We start from the raw sequence: 19,353 nt of genomic DNA on the forward strand, positions 1-19,353 counted from the left end.
GCCCGGCTGGCGTGGCTCAGTGGTTGAGCACTGACGTATGAACCAGGTTCAATTATGAGGTTATGGTTCTATTCCCCGTCAAGGCACATGCCTGGGTTGCGGGCTCGATCCTCACTATGGGACATTCAGGAGGCGGCCGATCAATGATTCTCTCTCATCATTGATGTTTCTATCTCTCTCTCCCTCTCCCTTCCTCTCTGTAATAAATAAAAATATATTTAAAATGAATAAATAAAATAAAAACTCAAGTATGGCAAGTCTGAGGTTTGGTATATATCCAGCTATGTCTAATTCATGGCAAAGGGAGGATAAAAATAAAACCTTTCAATGAAACATAAACTAAGTTAACATTTAACAATAACTTGTGTATTGCACTAGATGAAATTTGGTATTAGTAATACTGTATTCTTCTGTAGGGGGCAAGACCCAACACCATCCTGGCTGTAAATTAGCTATTCCCACTTACCATTCTTTGAAAGTCTTATCCTCTGCTATAGTATAAAAAGTATGTTTCATCTCTAGAGTACTAGGGCTGATGTAGAAATCATATATCCCTAAATTCATATTTTCTCCCATTCATATTTTCTTACTAATTTTTTAGGACATGGTCTTTAAATTTCTCTCTTAATATCAGGGAAATATTTTACACTAGAGGCCCGATGCACAAAATTCGTGCAAGCGTAGGCTCTCGTGACCCCAGCTGCCTCAAAGCCCCACGGTCCTGCCCCCTGCCCACTGCTTGTTCCGGAAGATCTTTCTGGAAGGTCATTCTGCTGCCCGGTCTAATTAGCATATTAGCTCTTTATTATATAGGATAGTTTGCAGAATCCAGGAAACAATGGAAACCTATCTCTCAATGTAACATATGGATATATTCTGCTTAAAAAAAGAGAGAAGCTTTAATGATAATGAAATATAATCTTAAATGAACTATTTCAGTGTTACTGAACAAAGGAGACAGCCTTTATCCCCTTAAAACATGCCCTAACACAAAAAGCTAACAGCTAATCAAAATATTCCATATGGTACAAAGGAAAGATGATCCTAAGAGCAATGAGAGTTTTTAAATTTTATTTCAGTTTAGTTTTAACGGTGGAACTTATAAATTACTCTAGCTCATTTGTATTGGCTTGCATGTGGGATAAACAGCTGTGCAAGGGATTGCAGCTTATTTTAAGCTTGAGGGTATAAAAATTGATATCTAGAAAAGCTGCACCCACCCTGTTAGTTGATTCTTCAACAGTTTCAACCCCTCCTTTTCTGAGGAGATTGGATCTAAGTGCCCATCATTCCTGTACTCTCAGCAGCAGGGCTTCCCAGCCCAGTTCCTCACGTACTCACCGTCAAGGCGCAGGTAAAGGAAGTTCCGAAAAGCAAAGTAATCCTCCATGATGGTCATGAGAGACGTCATCTGGCAGAAAAGCAGCACGCGGTGGTTAGTCGCTCTCAATTTTGGCAGAATACGATCAAGTAGCTCAAACTTTCCTGAGGCCCGATACAGCTCAGCCCTGAACCCAAAAATGCAAAACAAGAAGACAGTATTACTGCTGTCTTCTTGCAGGATCCAGTATAACTCTGCTTCTCATATAATTCCCTGTGCATCGTAAACAATAAATAACTGGTGGAATGAATGAGTGAATATCCACTCCAAAGCAGTGAGAGTGTATAATGGAAAAATAAAAATATTTACAGAACTCATAAAGAGTGCACTACATATGCTACACGCACATACATATATATGTTTTATTTCCTAAAGCCTTACTTTTTAAGCATATAAAATGGGTAATTTAGAGCACGTTAAGAGTCATTCAAATACTTACTGAGCATCTGCTATGTGCCAAGCACAATGCTAGGCATGTGTACAGTGATAAGCAAACAGAATCCCTGCCTTCAAAATGGGTAATCACAGAGTGTGATACGTACTAAAAAGGTAGCAAGTGGCTATGAGTGAACTTACAGCAACACATTACACCTTCTTTAGATGAGAGCAGAGTTGGGCAAACGTCAGCCCTGGCGTGCTGGCTGTTTCTGTAAAGTTTTATTGGGACACAGCCACGCTCACTGTTTTGTCTATGGCTCCTTTCATGCTACGTGGGCAAGGCTGAGTAGGTGTGACAGAGACATTTTGGCCTGCAAAGGTGAAAAAATCTGAGATCTGGCCCTCCAGGAAAAAACTGCCAGCTAACAGGTTTCCCATGTCAGGCGTTGTGACCTCACTGAAAAAATAACAGTTTAACTAAAACCTAAAAGAATGAGCCAAAGGCAGCCCATGAAGAAGGAAAGTTTGGGAGAGGAGAGGACAAGATACCAGGGAGTGGAAAGAATGTGTGCAGAGGCCCCCAGGAGTAAAAAGGAGTCTGGTGAGACTATGTGGCTTAAACCTCAGTGAGCAGAGATCCCTGGGAGATGGGAGCAGAGAGGCAGAGGGTGGGGCGGGCCAGACCCTGCAGCGCTCTGCTCACCACACTGCACTGCACGGGTTAGTTTTAAGGGCAATGGAAAGCCATTGATGGGCTTTAAACAGGGGAGTGACAAGATCTGACACATATATATTTTTTCTTTCCTTATTAAGGTATTACATATGTGTTTTTCCCCCCATTACCCCCTCCATATTTTTTATTTTTTAAACTTAAATGTATTGGGATGACATTGGTTAATAGGATCACATAGGTTTCAAGTGTACATTTCTATGACATATGATCTGTATATTGCAATGTGTGTCCACCACCCAAATTCAAATCATCTTCCTTTACCATGTATTTTGGTGATATACCTCTTTATAAGATCACCATGTACACCGTGCTGGAATGCACTGGGAAGGGGGCAAGAGTCCTGGCTTGGTCATGGTTGAGTCCCTATCAGGGCACATGCCCAGGTTGGGGGCTCTATCCCCAGTAGGGGGCATGCAGGAGGAGGCCTATCAATGATTCTCTCTCATCACTGATGTTACTATCTCTCCCTCGCTCTTCCTCTCTGAAATCAATAAAAAAAAATATTTTTTTAAATGGTAATGTGTACTGCCAGCAGATGGAGAAGAGTGTCAATAAGCTAAAGTAGGGCCGTTTTCATCCACAATCACCCACTTTTCCCTTTTATCAACAAGGATGTGTTGTTATTAAAACTTTATTGTAGGATTGGTATTGTTGGAAAACTCTCCAGGGCACTTGCAGTCTAGGACAGTGAAATCTACCATTCGGTAGCCGATTTTACGACACAATATATGTTGTGTCTAAGAGACACCTTTTCAACTGTAGGTCTTTCTAGTGTCCCTCCCCTGCTCTGAGAACTGACCTCCAAATACCCGCTGTGACCATGATTTTAATATGCAACCCTGGCCAGCCTGATGGCCACAGTACAGTGGGGAAGCAGTGACCACAGAACCCAGGGAGAGGGAGGCCGTGGGGAGGCAGGGGAGCCTGGGAGCACTGCTCCTGGGTGGGTTCCAACGCCTGGTGACACGGTCTGCCCTTGGGACCCAAGAGTAAGTCCTGTGTCCTAATAATACCTTTTCCCTGGTGCCACGCAAGCAAAACAGAGACTTTCTGTTAAGCATGTTCCTTCTTGTTGTTGCAAGGCATGATTCTCTTCAATGTCCACTGCTTATGAAAAATGCTTCCTATACAGACCGTATTTCTAACAAATTACTGTAAAGTCATACATATTTATAGCAGATGAGACATTTCTACTCCTGCGAGTTAATATTAAATATCCACTCGAAATTTAATATGATGAATCCTCTCCGAGCCTAAGCTACACTATTGGTTATAAATAACAACCCTTTGAAGCTTCGACAACATTTTTAGAACTAGGATACCATTAAATCTATTAAATGAGATCTATGTCCTTTGAATAGCCACTTACTCAAGGCATGTGGTAATTCATGCCACTAAAGTACAAGAGATGCTGATACATTTTGGTTCACAACTCCTGTAGGCTCCCCCGAGGGGAGAGGGCTGAGGAGGCTGGTGTGTGTATTTGTTTGACGAAAAACACTAGAGAGAGAAAAGGTGAGGTAGGACCAACAAACTATTTTTTAGAAGAAAAAAAAAAGTTTTAAGATTTACCCATTGATGACCCCATTTGAGTAGCCCAGGTGTTCAGCAAAGGATTCCTTTAAAAGAGAGAGAAAAAGAAAATGAATAAAGAAAACCCATCAGGCATGTAATTATTAACTTAATGATTACTCTTTTAGTGAGGTCATCCTATCTGTTTCTAGAGTACAATTAAACAAAATAATAAGTAAGAAATATTTGTTGTAAGATGAACCTGAAACTCAATGTCTTTGAAATCAGACTTTTGTTCTGCCGGGAATGTATATCCTGTGAGTTTCTGCAAGTCTCTAGACTCTCCTGCTGAGATGACAGGGTTAGTTCATTCATCCAACAGCGATTAAACATCTCCTGGCCCCGGGCTGAGCTGGGACGGTTCTGGGGATCCAGGAACAACTGAAATATCTACCCCCAAGGAGCGTAGAGTCGAGACTAGAGGAAGAGCTTCATATAAGCAAATCAGGTCTAAAATGTGCACATAAATACACTGTGGAAATACTTAACAGTAAAAGTAATGGTGAGCATACACTCCATTTTAAATCTTAGTTTAGTGAAGTCCTAACATCCCTCGCGCACTGCACTTTTCTCTATTACGGATAAGGCCCTCAATGTGCCGCGCTCCCTCAGGGGTCCAGCTTTCACTTTAAAATACTGCACTTAATCACACACCTCTCTCCTCCCTGCCTGTGGGAGAAGTACCTGGCTGCTCTCCATGTGATTTTCCACTCCCACTGAAGGAGAGGGAGACCATCTGGGGGAAGGAGAGGATGTCGCACCTTCCCATTAGCCACCAGCTGTCTCCTTTTTCTGCTTCCCTTCCTTCCACGGTCCCTCTGCTCGCAAAGGGACCACCAGATCTTTCCCTCTGGGCTCTCCCCTCAAACATGCTCGTCACTGACGGAAGGCCCAGCCCCCAGAACGCAGACCTGCGTGGACAACAGCCAAAAGCCCCACTCTGAGGTCAAGAACCACCCCTTCTCTCTCCTCAGGCGGCCGGAGCCATTCCTGACTAGATTTTTAGGTTCTAACCCTATCTCTCAGCAGGGCTGTAAAAACCGGAGATATGTGTCAGTAGATGGTGATCAGATTAGGAATCAGCATCATTAAAAAACCCTCTCACAACCTGTGTTCATTTCTCTGGTTTGAAGCCCCAGGGAAGCAGGGAGCCCAGCTGAGAGGCCGGGCTGCTGCTATGACAGTGTGGACAAAGGCTGTGTGGCAAACAAGGCAAAGGCCAGGGCAAAAGGCACATACCATCTCTGATCCATAACCAGTAACACGTTAGCCAGTCACTGTGGCTCCCGTTTCTAGGAATATATGCCCCTGAACGTTTTTTAGGTTAAAAAACTGCAAATGAGCCTGGTTGGTGCGGCTCAGAGGTTGAGCCTCGACCCGTGAACCAAGAGTTCACCGGTTCAATTCCCAGTCAAGGGCACATGTCCAGGGTTGCTGGCTCAATCTCCAGTGAGGGGCGTGCAGAAGGCAGCCGATCCATGCTTCTTTCTCATTGATGTTTCTATCTCTCTATCCCTCTCTCTAAAATCAGTAAAATAAAATATTGAAAAAACAACTAAAAAATACCTGCAAATCAAAGTCTGTTTTCCTACTGACTGCCATTTGAAATGTAAATATGCGTGGAATGGAGGGCATGCATGCTACGTAACCGTCGCTCCTTTTACCATGGCCCTCTCCCTCCACCCTCCCCAGGTGCACAGACAGAAGCCGGAGGAGAGACCGTGCCATCTCCCTTCCTGACAGGCCTAGCATGTTACAAAGGTTAGCTTTGTATGATAGCCAAAATGAGGTAAGGCTGGCACTTAATTCTCACAATCTGAGTCCCCAAACCCCTCTATGTAGCAGAGTAAATATCTTTAAATTGTTTTTAGAAGTGAGATGGTGGGTGACAGGTTAACCCGATAGAACCCCATCATAGACATGTTTTTGGCTCTTCCCAGCCCAACATACAGCCCCACCAATGAGTCACTGATACTTCACATCTGTTTAACATGTTACCAGTTTTACAATATGCTTCCTATGTGACTTGTTTTAAAGTTGGTCCTCTTGTCAGCCCTGGAATTCATGACCATTGATGACAAGTCAAGTACACTAGAGCTTGGAGAGGCCGAGTGACTTATACCAGGTCGGTTCATGTGAATAAAGCTCCTAAATGTAGAGTTTCACCCCAGCAGGAACAATCTGAGTTACAAAGTAGCCTGGGGTATGGACTCATTGCACACTGAATTCTCCTCCCACTATATGTCTAGTGGTTTAAATAGTTGTGCTTGTTGGTGGATTTTTTAAAAAATATATGTTTTTATTGATTTCAGAGAGAGGAAGGGAGAGGGAGAGAGAGAGAGATCAATGATGAAAGAGAATCACTGATCGGCTGCCTCCTGCACGCCCCCTTCTGGGGATCGAGCCCGCAACCTGGGCATGTGCCCTGACCAGGAATTGAATCGCCATCTCCTGGTTCATGGTTCGACACTCAATCACAAAGCCACACTGACAGGTGGTGGATTTTTTTATTTTTAGTGTTGTTGCTGTTGTCGCTTTACCTAGATCTAGGGCTTTTTAGTTTATAGATAACTCTGCCCTTTGGACTTGAAGGCAAACAGCAGTATCAACAGTCTTTCTAATTCCCCACCAGAGTTGGGACAGGGCTCCAGTACAGGGAGAGGGCGTGCAATAAATACTCTGATAAGCACAGCTACCAAAAGTAAGGGAGAAAAAACGAATTGCCAAAGTCATGAATACTCAACCTCATTTTTATACTGTGCCTGTTCACTCTTTTCCTCAGATCCTTCCGTGTTTATATTTTAATAAACGGGTGGGGACACCGAGCCCGCAGGGCCCTGCCCCAGGCCCCTGCTCCCCTGCGGTGGAAAGCGGGCAGTGTGCTGGCGAAGTACTGGCCCGGGGACACCGGCATCAGCGGCAACACTGAAGGATGGAGACCACAATGTGGCTCCTCCCTGCCTGCTCAAGTCCACTGTTCCCACTGGGGTGAAACTCTGTCCATTTAGGAAACGTATTCACATGGAGTGAATAGGGCAGAAAATGTCCTCAGCCCTAAGAATAGCTTCGTCCAGACCCGGGCAGCGGTATAAAAGCCTGAATCTACATCGTCTCGATGGAGACCAGGAAGGAAGAATACAAATCTAAGTAACCAACCAAGGGCAGCGTCTCTTACAGAGAAAATATTTCAAGAACATCTTTCTCTTCAACAGGTATAAATACATTATTTTAATGTTTCTCACAGCATCCTCCTGAGGAAACGGGATGTATTGATCATTATCCTCCATTTCAGAGCGCCTCGCGTAACAAGGCAATTCACAGTCCTTACCTAAACCCACATAATGAGCCATAGCTTACAACATTTTCTCACTGCTTTAGACTCGTGGCTATAAAATTCCAGATGCTCAAGTGCTTGGTGCCAAAAAGCATCCATGACCAGAAAATTCACATTTGTTAATTCTTCCTGGTAAGCTATCAGACGGGCAGAATTGTCGTTTCAACGTCCATACACGTTTTAACCCTGTTGTATTTTTCTATTAAAAATTTTTTAAGTAATATTAGTAGGAAGAGCACAAGGAGGATCAGGATCAAAACAGAGAACACAGCCTGGCCGGCCTGGCTCAGTGACTGAGCGTCGACGTCCACCTATGAACCAGGCGGTCACGGTTCAATTCCGGTCAGGGCACTTGCCCGGGTTCTGGGTTCGATCCCCTGTGTGGGGCATGCAGGAGGCAGCCAATCAATGATTCTCTCTCATCATTGATGTTTCTGTCTCTCTCTCCCTCTCCCTTCCTCTCTGAAATCAATAAAAATATATTTTAAAAAAATTAAAAAACAAAACAAAACAGAGAACATAGACTTACCTCAATGTGCTGAAACATATATGGGTGATTGCAGATTTTTCGCAGCTGCATGATAGTGTTCATGAGTGTCTTAGCACCACCTTTCCCCTAAGAACAAGTGGAGAGAGTCGAAATAGAACAAGTTATTAAGTGATCGGATGATTCTAATTGTTAAAAGGAGAGCTTCTATAGAAAAGGCAAAGGGCTGTCGGTCTTCTCGGTAACCTACACCTCATGTGGTCCAAAGCTCCTGCGAAAATAGGGCAGTTTCTGGGTTCGATATAACACCTTTCTTGTGACTAACATCTCCAGGAAGGAATTATGTCAGGTCGATGGATCTGTGACATGACTGTCTATTCCCTAGGATTCTGGGAAGACAGAGGACCAAGAAATGAAACTTCTAAAATGCCACCCCACTTTTAGGCGGAATAAGTCTTCTGCCGAATTGACGTGAGCACAGTTAACTATTTCAGAGATGGGACCCTCCTCCTTTCTTCCTGCCCCAATGTAGTTTACACTTCAGAGGGTAAGAGATGTTCTTTGGCAGCTACAAAGGAGACCCAGTAACATGCTTTAACCAATCAGCGTGAGCAGGATGCTTCCCGTGGGCATCTGACGTCCCGGTCACAAGGAGACGTGTGCACCCTGCGTTGCCTCCCCCTCTGCCACGCACCTTCTTATCTTTCTCAGAACCATCTGTGAGGAGGATCCCTTTGGCTTGCATGTGGCGATACAGGATCTTCTGCAGAGCTGACATGTCGCACTTGATCACATATTCAACCTGGGGGAAAAAGAGCAGTAAGTGGTTGAGAGCAGGAGAGAGAAGGTGCTGTTCTAAAGAGACTGTTGAGCCTGGCCAGCACGGTTCAGTGGTTGAGCATCGACCTATGAACCAGGAGCTCACAGTTCGATTCCCGGTCAGGGCACATACCTGGGTTGCAGGCTCCATCCCCAATGTGGGATGTGCAGGAGGCAGCTGACCAATGATTCTCTCTCATCATTGATGTTTCTCTCTCTCTCCCTCTCCCTTCCTCTCTGAAATCAATAACAACATATTTTTAATTAAAAAAAGAGAGAGAGAGAGAGATAGTTGAGACACAGCTGCTGGTGGCATTCCAGGAGCCTGAAGGCACCTGCTTCCCACTTGGATTCCTGGGACGGGGTGGGAGGTTTGGAACAGACCACGGTCATCGTCGCTAAAGGTTTGGTATGGTGGAGGGACCTTCCAAAGGTTATATGTAATTGTGGCTAGGGCTATGCTTTTAGGAATTTTCATGACTTGCTCCATATTTGAGAGAATGACTTGCAAACTGTTCAAATTCAAAGATATTGAATATAGAGCATATTTTTAGTATTTCTTCTGCTTCCCAACTATCCCCCCTTTTTACAGGAACAGAGCAGGTTTAGGAAAAACAGTGACTGGCCAATATCCTATGATTTCCTTTGTGAAACATTTGGCTACTCCCAATACAAGGCCTAAAATGAGACTTATAACAGTCCTAGGTTGACTATCATATACCTGCTTTGGAGAGAGGAGAGGCCACTCCCCAGTGAGGACAGCAGGTGGAGAAGACCTAATCCATAGCTGGGTTCAAGGTTACGACCACCTAAAGAAGGCAAGGCCCCCGTGCTTCCATCTGAAATACTGCAGAACGCCCATGTGAAGCGATGCAAGGGAACTCAGCACACACCTGCAACACCTTCTAGCACGCTCCTAATGCCTAACATCCGCTTGACTCTCTCCTATTATTGTTTCGCTTTATTAAAACAAATCCCCAGAATACAAACGTGCGGTTTTCATCATAAACAACAGATTAATGCCTAGAAATCTGCAGAATGTGATTAAAAGTAAATCAGCAAGCTGCCTAATGTTTAATAAACTGGTTAAAAACGATCAGGCTATTTTCAGCTCGGAGGGCCAGAACGAGGAGGTCACAGATGAAGAGAAGCTGAATCTTCATTCCATTGTTGCTTCAGAGGGAACCTGTCAGGCTCGATGGAACCACTACTAATAGCCTTTTGCCACTCATTTTGATGCACAGAATCAAATTAGGGAAAGGCTGGCTCTCAGCAGAGAAGTTAAGAAAGGCAAGTGACCTACCATCCACTTGTTTTAGTTTTTAATGACCTTCTTGGCCCGGCTGGGACAAAAACATCTCCAAGTTTAATAAATAAGGATGCAGGTAATATAGGTTTTGTTGTTACAAGCCTGATCGTGTCATATTTTTGAAGTATTTCCACTTCTTCAGGAGCTATTAGCTCTCAATGAAATCTGATCATGGTGAAGAAAAATGTTAACTTCAGAGGAGTATAAAGGTAAAAATGACATCAGGGTTAATATTATTGAGCTCTGTGGGGACCAGGCCCCATGCACACGTGCATTTATCTGCCTTCTTTCATTTCACCACACAAGAGCTTTAAGAGACTTACATTCAGTGTCCACATTTTATCTTACTATTTTAAAATGTATTTTTATTGATTTCAGAGAGGAAGGGAGAGGGAGATAGAACATCAATGATGAGAGAGAATCACTGATTGGCTGCCTCCTGCACGCCCCACACTGGGGATCGAGCCTGCAATCTGGGCATGTGCCCTGACTGGGAATCGAACCATGACCTCCTGGTTCATAGGTGGACACTCAACCACTGAGCCATGCCAGCCAGCTGGGCCAGTGTCCACCTTTTATGGATAAGGAACAGACTGAGTCAAAGTGATACAGCTCGTTAACGGTGCAGTTAGGACTGGAAACAGTCCACTCTGTTAAACTCTTATGTTAAAGGTGACCAAGCAGAGGTTCGGCTTCCGAGTTCTGTCCTGACATTCACCGGGGCCTCACTGCTGGAAGAGACGGCCGAGGCTTGTGCTTAAGGCATTAGGGCTCACAGGTACAGAACCCTCAACCCCTCCCCGCAGTGAGCTGCTGCCAGGTGCTGCAGGTGAGCGGCTTGGGGACAGGAGGCGTGATGATACCATGCAGACGGGGACATCACACGGGGGTCCGTCAACAGAAGGGAGCCCATCCCAAGGACTCTGACCTTCTGACCTTCTTCTTTCATGTCCTTGGAGCAGTGATGGCGAACCTCTGACACGCGTGTCAGTGCCATTTCTGATGACACGCGGCCGCTGAGGCGGCCGCATGCCGAGGATGAAACATTTATGTTATTTAAACTAAAAATATCGCGAAATAATGTTTTTTCCTCAAAGTGACACACTACCCGAGTTATGCTCGGTTTTTTGGCGAAGTTTGACAACACCAAGCTCAAAAGGTTGCCCATCACTGCCTTAGAGGATACCAGAAACTGGTTTGATAAATATGGTCAATATCATCGTCATAAGCTTTGCAACTATTATTTTACCTATAGTTGTTATAGAATAGTAAGAAGCTAGGAAAATCCCAGGCAAGTGAAATAGAGAGACTGAGACAGTTAAACAGCAGTTCGTGTCCACCTGGTAAATGCTATCTTCCCTAAGCCAAGGACACTTAAGGTGGGGATGGGTGGGTGGGTAGGAAGAGATTAACCGCAGAATTTATATGCATAACCCATAGACACAGATAATAGTGTGGTGAAGGCCTGGGGCAGGGGTCAATGGGGAAACAAAGGGGACATCTGTAATACTTTCAACAATAAAGATTAAAAAAAAAAGAGTAAATGATTTGCACTTCTCCCCAATCAGAGGGTAAATATCTTAAACCACCCTACTCAGGGAGACAGATAACAGAATCCAATTAAATGCCATTTGCCAACCACTCCCTAGGACAGTCAAATTAAGAGAATAAACCTCATTTTGGTATATCAGCATCAAGCTGATGAATATTCTATTGATCCACCTCGAAGACCTCCCTAAAACACCCAGACTATGAATCCCCATTCTTCTCCCGAGTGTGAGGGATGGATTTTACACTAGCAGGTAGGTGGGTGGTGGTTTGGGGGGAGGGGTTGCTTAAGCCTGTGAAAAGATGCCTACCATTAGTGGACGGTCTATTCCCCTGCTCATGAGGTAGTTCATTAGACTCATAAAATTATTAAATAGCCATGGATTTAAACTAATTTTTATTAAATATTCATTCAAACTAAACTCTGTATGAAGTAGAACTGCGTTTATCATACTGTGGTCCCCAGATGCCTGCTTTAGTTTCATCTGAGGAAATACATTCCTGAGGTCACTCTAGCTACACTAAACAGAATTACCGTGACAGGATGACATTTTATATTTTTAAGAGTTTTTCTATCACAAAACTCAATAATAAGAAAAGAAACAACCCAATAAAAAAAAAAAAACAAGCAAAAGACTTGAGCACCATTTCATCAAAGAAGACATACAGGGGCTGATTAGGCCCATGAAAAGATGCCTACCATCATTGGATGTCAGAGAAATGCAAATTAAAATTACACACCTATTGAAATGGCTAAAAACATTTAAAAAACTGACACTTCCCAGTGAGTACTGATGAGAAAGTGAAGGAAATGGAATGCTCACACATTGCTGGTGGGACTACAAAGTGGTTCAGACAGTTTGGGACACTGTGTGGAATTTTACAAAGTTACGTGTACATTAACCATATGACTGAGCAACCCCACTCCTAATGATCTGCTCAGTGAAATGAAAACCTATGTTTACACAAATACCTGTACACCATGTTTATAGCAGATTTATCCATCATCAAGCATGGTGCATCCACATAACAGAATACTACTCAACAATAAAAATGACCCAACTGTGGGTACTTGCAACAACTTGGATGCCTCTCAAACACACGATGCTGAGTGAAAGAAACCAGATGCAGAAGGTCTGATGACACATACTGTCTGAGTCCACTCATACGGCATTCTGGAAAAGGCAAAGCTGTGGGGCGAACACATTAGTGGTTGCATGAGACTAAGGGTGAAGAGAGGCTCTAGCTAAAATGTGGTGGCACTAAGGAATTTGGGGGGCGGGGGCGGGGAGGAGAAGGTAGACTGGGAAATAGAATTGCTCTGTATTGTGATTATAGGTGTGGGAAATATAACTATGCAGTTTTCAAAACTTCTAGAACTATGTGCCCAAAAGAGTAAATTTTATTATATGTAAATTAAAAAACACTTCCTTAATTGATTCCTGTTCACGAAAACATTTGAGAATTACTGCTATGGAAGTATTTATAGTTAGCCTTATCCTGCCATAGCCATAATTCCTTCCTGATTCTTTCCACAGGCTGAGAAAGACATACACGTTGTTTGTGGCTATGGGCAGGCGATGGTAGAAGAAAACTTATCCACAAGGATAATACTTACATGACCAATTTTTCCCTGATAAAACAAGTCCTCACGAAACAGAAAAAGCAGAGAATAACCACTGGCCACAAGACATCAATAAGGCCACATCGCCACACACAGTGATGAGTCCCCCAACTTGCCTTGAAAGGACTATGGGGACAGCGATGTGGGAGGGCCACAGGAAGTGCAAGAAGGAGAGAACAGTGAGGACTGGAACTCTCCATTAATAAAAGAAACCGCAACACGAGTAGCTGTCCCTAGTTGAGTGCTGCCCACGTGCCAGGCACAGTAGTAGAAGTAGTACATCCATCTTAGTCCTCTCAACAGTTCTATGAAGCAGGTATCATTTTATAGTTCACTGATGAGAACCTTGAGACCCATCTCTTACAGTGTGACTTGCCCAAGTTCACACAGTAAGAGATGGAGAATGTGGTGGGGACCCTTGTCCACTCTGATGGCAGAACCCATGCTTTCCACACCGCCAAGTTACCTCCAGGAAAAGGTAGCTTATCCATAGACAATCTATCACATACAGGGTATTTAACATACCTCAGAGATCATGCTCCGGCTATTAAAGAGCATACATGGACTTTATATAGGCGACATACTCTCGAAAATCTAATGTTAATTTTTTTTAAAAGTTTATTCATACTCAAGAAGCACTCTTGTGGAAAGAATGGTAAAATAAATAGTAAAGAATCCCTTTGTGGTATAAATGATCACCCCACAATCCTTAGGCTGCAAAAGTTTGGATTTTTATATAATGGATTTTCTTAAGACAGGGCATAGTTTTAACTTGTAATGCACTTTTAAAAAATCTATGTCTATTTAGCCAGTCCTGTAAGTAAATAAGTCAGCAAGATTAAGAAGTTTTATGGAATGAATGAATAAAGGACTTTAGTTAGTCACCTTTTATTTTACAGCTCTTCTAAAGAAACAAAAGGAAGCATGGGACAAATTAAAATCCTTAACATTCCACCACTATAACTTGCAGGATCTCAGTAACAGTATGCTGGGAGGCAGCTCCAGGCAGCCACATGGCCATTGTATCCATTCCCCAGTTTATGTCTTCAGTAGCTAAGCTCCATATTAAACAGAAAAGGGGTTACCCAAAGATGCTGAGACCACAGAAGTCAAGTAAATATCGATATAGCATTTAATGCCCACAATGCATTTATACTAGCACAATAAAACACTTAAATATTTGGGCTACTGCTGGAGTAAGCCTGGTATAAAAACCATGTTTAATTCTAATTTTTTTCAATTGATAAGAATAGAGAACAAAATTCTCTCTCAGCAAACCGATCAACTTCATATGCTATTTGCCAGCTCCCACTTAAAAATGAACAGGATGAAACAATCTGTCCAAAAAATAGAGTCATTACACAGAAAACACAATGATGCAAAATAACACATTTCAGACTTGGCTCACCTAAAGAGAAAGCTCAGATCAAAATATCTCATGCTACAAATACTAGTATACAATGCCAAACAATCTTTCTTTAAGAGAATAAAATTTAGAACTCAAATTTGTGTGGTTCCAAACTATGATCAGAAACATATTAAACTAATACCCAAATCCACCAAAAAGTGCAGAGCTAAGGGCTTAAAGGATATTCTAAAGCACTGAAAACTCAGTGTCCACGAAGTAATCTGAAAAATACTTGCTCAAAATGTTCACAGGAACTTCATGTTCGTGGTGCGGGACAGAAACTGTGCCCAAGAATAATTAGATGATGGTTCTGTAATTTATAGGAATTCTATTTTTCACCTATTAGAATGGTGACATCACAAGCATCAAATCCATATATATAAAAGTCTAAGTGACCCTTAGGACAGAACGACTGCAATGACCAGAATGACCGGTCGACCAGTCGCTATGATGCGCACTGACCACCAGGGGGCAGACGCTCAAAGCAGGAGCTGCCCCCTAGTGGTCAGTGCACTCCCACAGGGGGAGCGCCGCTCAGCTAGAAGCTGGGCTCATGGCTGGCGAGTGCAGTTGTGGCGGCGGGAGCCTCTTCTGACTCTGTGGCAGCACTACCAATCGACAGCAGCAGGCACAGTGGGCTGGGATGAGTGCAAGTGGCATGGCACCTGGCCCTGGTTCTGGCTCCTCCCTGGCGGCCTGCCGCTTGGCACACTGCTACATCCCTTGGGGGGGTGTCTGACTGTCAGTTTAAACTGGCAGTCGGACATCCCCGGAGGGGTCCTGGATTGCGAGAGGGTGCAGGCCAGGCTGAGGGACACCAGCTCAGTGCACAAATTTTGTGCACCGGGCCTCTAGTATTAAATAAATTTTCAGCCAACATGGCCAATGTTTACTAGGCCCTCTGATAATGATAAAAGTTCTAAACTGAAATCCTTATTTGGTTTACAAACAGAACACTTTTATGGCATCTGTAAGAAGAAACTCAAATGAGGTTAGTTAACTTTAAAAAAAATCTAAAATTAAAATGCAATGTTAAGTTAATCAGTGTATGCTAAGTGGCTGGAAGTTAAAGGGTAATGACTTTGGTAAAACTCAATGAATTTGGTAATTTTATAAAATCTGCCCAAAGCTTTTGGACACCGGGCTGAAAATGCCAAAATTTGCCTTTTCTCTCTACACAAAACCCCTTAGCTTCTATCGAATAAATTAGCACTTTAAGAGATTTCCAAAAGACAAACCTGCTGTTTCAGAAACACAATTCCAGGTGCAGGTATGTCAACCATATCGGCAGAGGAAGAAATCATAACTTGTGCATTGTGCAACATACCTTTTCTGGAAGCTGGGATTCCACTTCCTTCTTCAGTCTCCTCAGTAAAAATGGTCGCAAGACCTTATGTAGACGCCGGATGATCAATATAGTTTCTTCTTCATTCAAGTCCACCTACACGAGGAGAACCGTAGATGACTTCGATTTTTTTTAAAAGGCTGTTTCATGTAATAACACTTTGTGTTACATTTATTATTCACTTCAATATATGTTTGAACGTTTATATGTGTTAAGGCCAGGTTTATACCTGGTCACATACACCTCAGAATCCTCTTCCCAACTGCCTACCAGTTGGAAATAAAAGAGCCTATAAATGGGTGTTTGTCTTAGGGATGGGTTTGTGGAAAAGGGCTCAGAATTTTATGGAACATAACTGGCAATAAAGACTGATTGAAGGCCTGGCCAGTTGGAGCATCATCCTATACACCAAAAGGTTATGGGTTCAATTCCTGATCAGGTCACATACCAGGTTATGGGTTCAATCCCTGGTTGGGGTGCATATGGGAGGCAAGTGATCGATGTTTCTCTCACATTGATGTTTCTCTCTTTCTCTCCCCCTTACTCTCTCTCTAAAATCAATGAAAACATGTCATTGGGTGAAGATTAAAAAACAACCCACATTGGGGGCGGAGGGAGAAAGACTGACATAAAACACGAGTAGCCCTGACTGGGTAGCTCAGTTGGTTAGAACGTTCTCCCAATATACCAAGGGTGTGGACTTGATCTCCAGTCAGGGCACATACAGAGATCAACCCAACGAGTGCATAAATTAGTAGAACAACAAAGCCATGTTTCTCTCTTCCCCCCTTCTCTCTCTCTCTCAAATCAATTTTACAAAATAGGTTAGAATAGGCTTGTACAGGAAAATGAAAACAAGAGTAGACCAATTTATGTTGGCTGGTTTCTAAGCCACGCTACCTTGCTCTTCCTTTCTTCTGCCCTGATCTTGTTGGAGTTCCAGTCACATTTATAAAACCCTCTGCTTTCTCGTTCACCCTCCTCTATCACCTCTAGGGGGCAGAGCTGATTGACTCTACTTTATACAAATGGGCGAGTCAGTCATTTACGGACAAAAAGAAAATGTACCACACAACTAAAGGGCTGAAGAGTTCCAACCTAAGTTTCCCTAAAGCATTCTTTCTGGCTCTGCTTTCCTATAGTTAAGAAATCACTAACCAAAAGGACACGTGCCCATTTCTTTCCTTACAATGGCTCGGGCCTTCCTTTCATCAAGGAGCTCCAAGAGAAGACAGATGGTGGAAGAAATGGAGTTGAGAAATTTGGAAATGGCTACTCCAGATTTGAGGAGTATTTATGTAGACACAAAACTGAGGCTCACACTAAACTCTGAAAAAATGTGTACAGAAAATTAGTGTACACACACTCTTGATGAGGAAACAGTTTAAAGGGAAGACCACGTTTATAACAAGGACATACATGCTTTAAGGTTTTGTTCAGCTGGTGAGCTGACCTGGTTGAACTGAGGCAGTAACTATCCCTCCACGGGTCCCCCCTGTGGCCCACAGCAGTACAGCATCCCACCGTAAGGAATGCCCTCTGGCGGCCTGGCTGGAGTCAGGACACCCACACTTCACTAGACCGCTTTCTTCAGAGGGGAACACCCGGGAATGAGAACACGTGCGCCCACCGGCTAGCTTCGGAATGTAGGCGACACGGTAAACCACCCTGTGGGTTTCCTGTCGCTCTAATGTTCTCAGCTCTAGGTCCTTTCATTTCATTGTCAAGCAGTGGGAAAAACCAAAACAACGAGCTAGACCAGTACCCTTTCTCCAGTCATGGCAAACGGAGCATTAAACCACTGCTCGAAGGTGCTGCAGCTCTTGAAAATGGTGGGGAGCAGGAAGTTGAGGAGCGCCCAGAGCTCCGGGAGCTTATTCTGCAGTGGGGTGCCGGTCAGCAGGATCCTCCTGGGGGCCACGTAGTGAGTGTTCAGGACCTGAGTCAGCTTGCAGTGGTGGTTCTTCATCCGGTGGCCCTCGTCCACGATCATGTACTTCCACCGAATCTGTAACGTCAGGCGGGCCAACATGTGGTGAGCGAGGGAAAAGACAACTATTTCCAACAGGCAAGAGGTGAAATGGAGCCCTCGCTGGTTTGGCTCAGTGGATAGAGCGTCAGCTCAGGGACTGCAGGGTCCTGGGTTCGATTCCGGTGAAGGGCATGTACCTCTGTTACAGGCTCAATCCCCGGCCCGGCACATGCGGTAGGCAACCAATCGATGTGTCTCTCGCATCGATGTTTCTCTCTCTGTCTCTCCCCCTCCCTTCCACTCTCTCTTAAAAAAAAAAAAATTTGATGGAAAACTATCCTCGGGTGAAGATTAACAACAAAAAAGAGGTGAAGTGGAAAACCAAAGGACCCATATCTGGTGAAACATATGTCTCCTGAGGATAAAAGAATCTCAACAGTCTATAGCCCATACCTGATAGATGAGATAACACATCATGTAATAACGGGAAGCTAAAGCAACAGTGTTCCTTAGAGGCCATGTAATTCCAAGCCACCCTTTAACAAAGAGGGAAGCCTGGCCCAGAATGCACTGGGTAAGCCAGGGGTAGCTCCTGTGTCTCCCCATCCTGTGCCCCAACCTGCTAATGCTGTACCCTGACGGCTGTCCCGGACCTAATGGTCATGCTCCCTCCACGCCCAGCAGGTACAGAACACAGCTCTCCACGGCAGCAGTTAATGACCGATTCTTCCAGCATTACCTGTAGCTGAGAGACGCTGGCTTCTGCCTTCTTTTCTACTAAGTGGGCTGACCACACTACCTTTAGGGCTTGGATCCGTGTTCTTATTTTAACTTCAATCAGTTGCTAATATTTAAAAGTTGGTATATTTCCCATTAAAATCTGGACATCTAGCTTTTTCTTAAAAAATAAAATAAAAGGGAAGATCTGGCAACCTGGACTCTCACACATACTAGTATTCCCTACCTGCCAAGCACTTATCCACCAGGTCTAGGGTCCCTGCTTTACGATATGGAAAATGAAAGGATATTCTCACTGGCGGAGAGGACAATGCTAAAATATCATCCCTCAACGTACGCCAAACCTTCAGAATGAAACATAACATACTGCCCCCACATGACTATCACTTCAGAAGTAAAGAATGACCATCTGATGCAATCCTCCTTCCTAAGTCTACGAAAGCCCCTTTCCTCTCTCGTATTGTACACTTGAGCCCTCCTCAAGGTCACTGTTCTCCATTTCTTAAAGTGAGAACGATGAGGAATGTTCCACTAAGCCTATCCATTCCCTACAGAGCAGGGGTGAGGGCCAAGGAAAGCATCTGGCGCTCAGCTGTGCCTGGATCCTGCCGCAACGCTCCTGGAGAGAGGGGGGAGACGGCAGAGCACTCCCCACAGCCCTCGCCTTCCTCGTCAGAAGCACCAGGGAAATCAGGGGAAAAGCTA

General features: G+C 44.0%; 1 protein-coding gene across 3 annotated transcripts in view; it reads right to left on the reverse strand.

Annotated features, from left to right (window-relative positions):
• Positions 1-19,353, reverse strand: part of SMARCA2 (SWI/SNF related, matrix associated, actin dependent regulator of chromatin, subfamily a, member 2) — a 182,252-nt gene that overhangs the window by 78,793 nt on the left and 84,106 nt on the right. For all 3 annotated transcript variants that reach the window (XM_054727542.1, XM_054727540.1, XM_054727541.1), the window contains exons 18-23: positions 17,704-17,946; positions 15,921-16,034; positions 8,580-8,687; positions 7,928-8,014; positions 4,065-4,111; positions 1,342-1,508 (exon numbers count right to left, since the gene is read on the reverse strand). In XM_054727542.1, coding sequence (XP_054583517.1) covers positions 1,342-1,508; positions 4,065-4,111; positions 7,928-8,014; positions 8,580-8,687; positions 15,921-16,034; positions 17,704-17,946 — 766 coding nt within the window. The remainder of the gene's footprint in view (positions 1-1,341; positions 1,509-4,064; positions 4,112-7,927; positions 8,015-8,579; positions 8,688-15,920; positions 16,035-17,703; positions 17,947-19,353) is intronic.

This window comes from Eptesicus fuscus, chromosome 15 (genome assembly GCF_027574615.1).
Source record: "Eptesicus fuscus isolate TK198812 chromosome 15, DD_ASM_mEF_20220401, whole genome shotgun sequence".
Taxonomy (NCBI): Eukaryota; Metazoa; Chordata; class Mammalia; order Chiroptera; family Vespertilionidae; genus Eptesicus; species Eptesicus fuscus.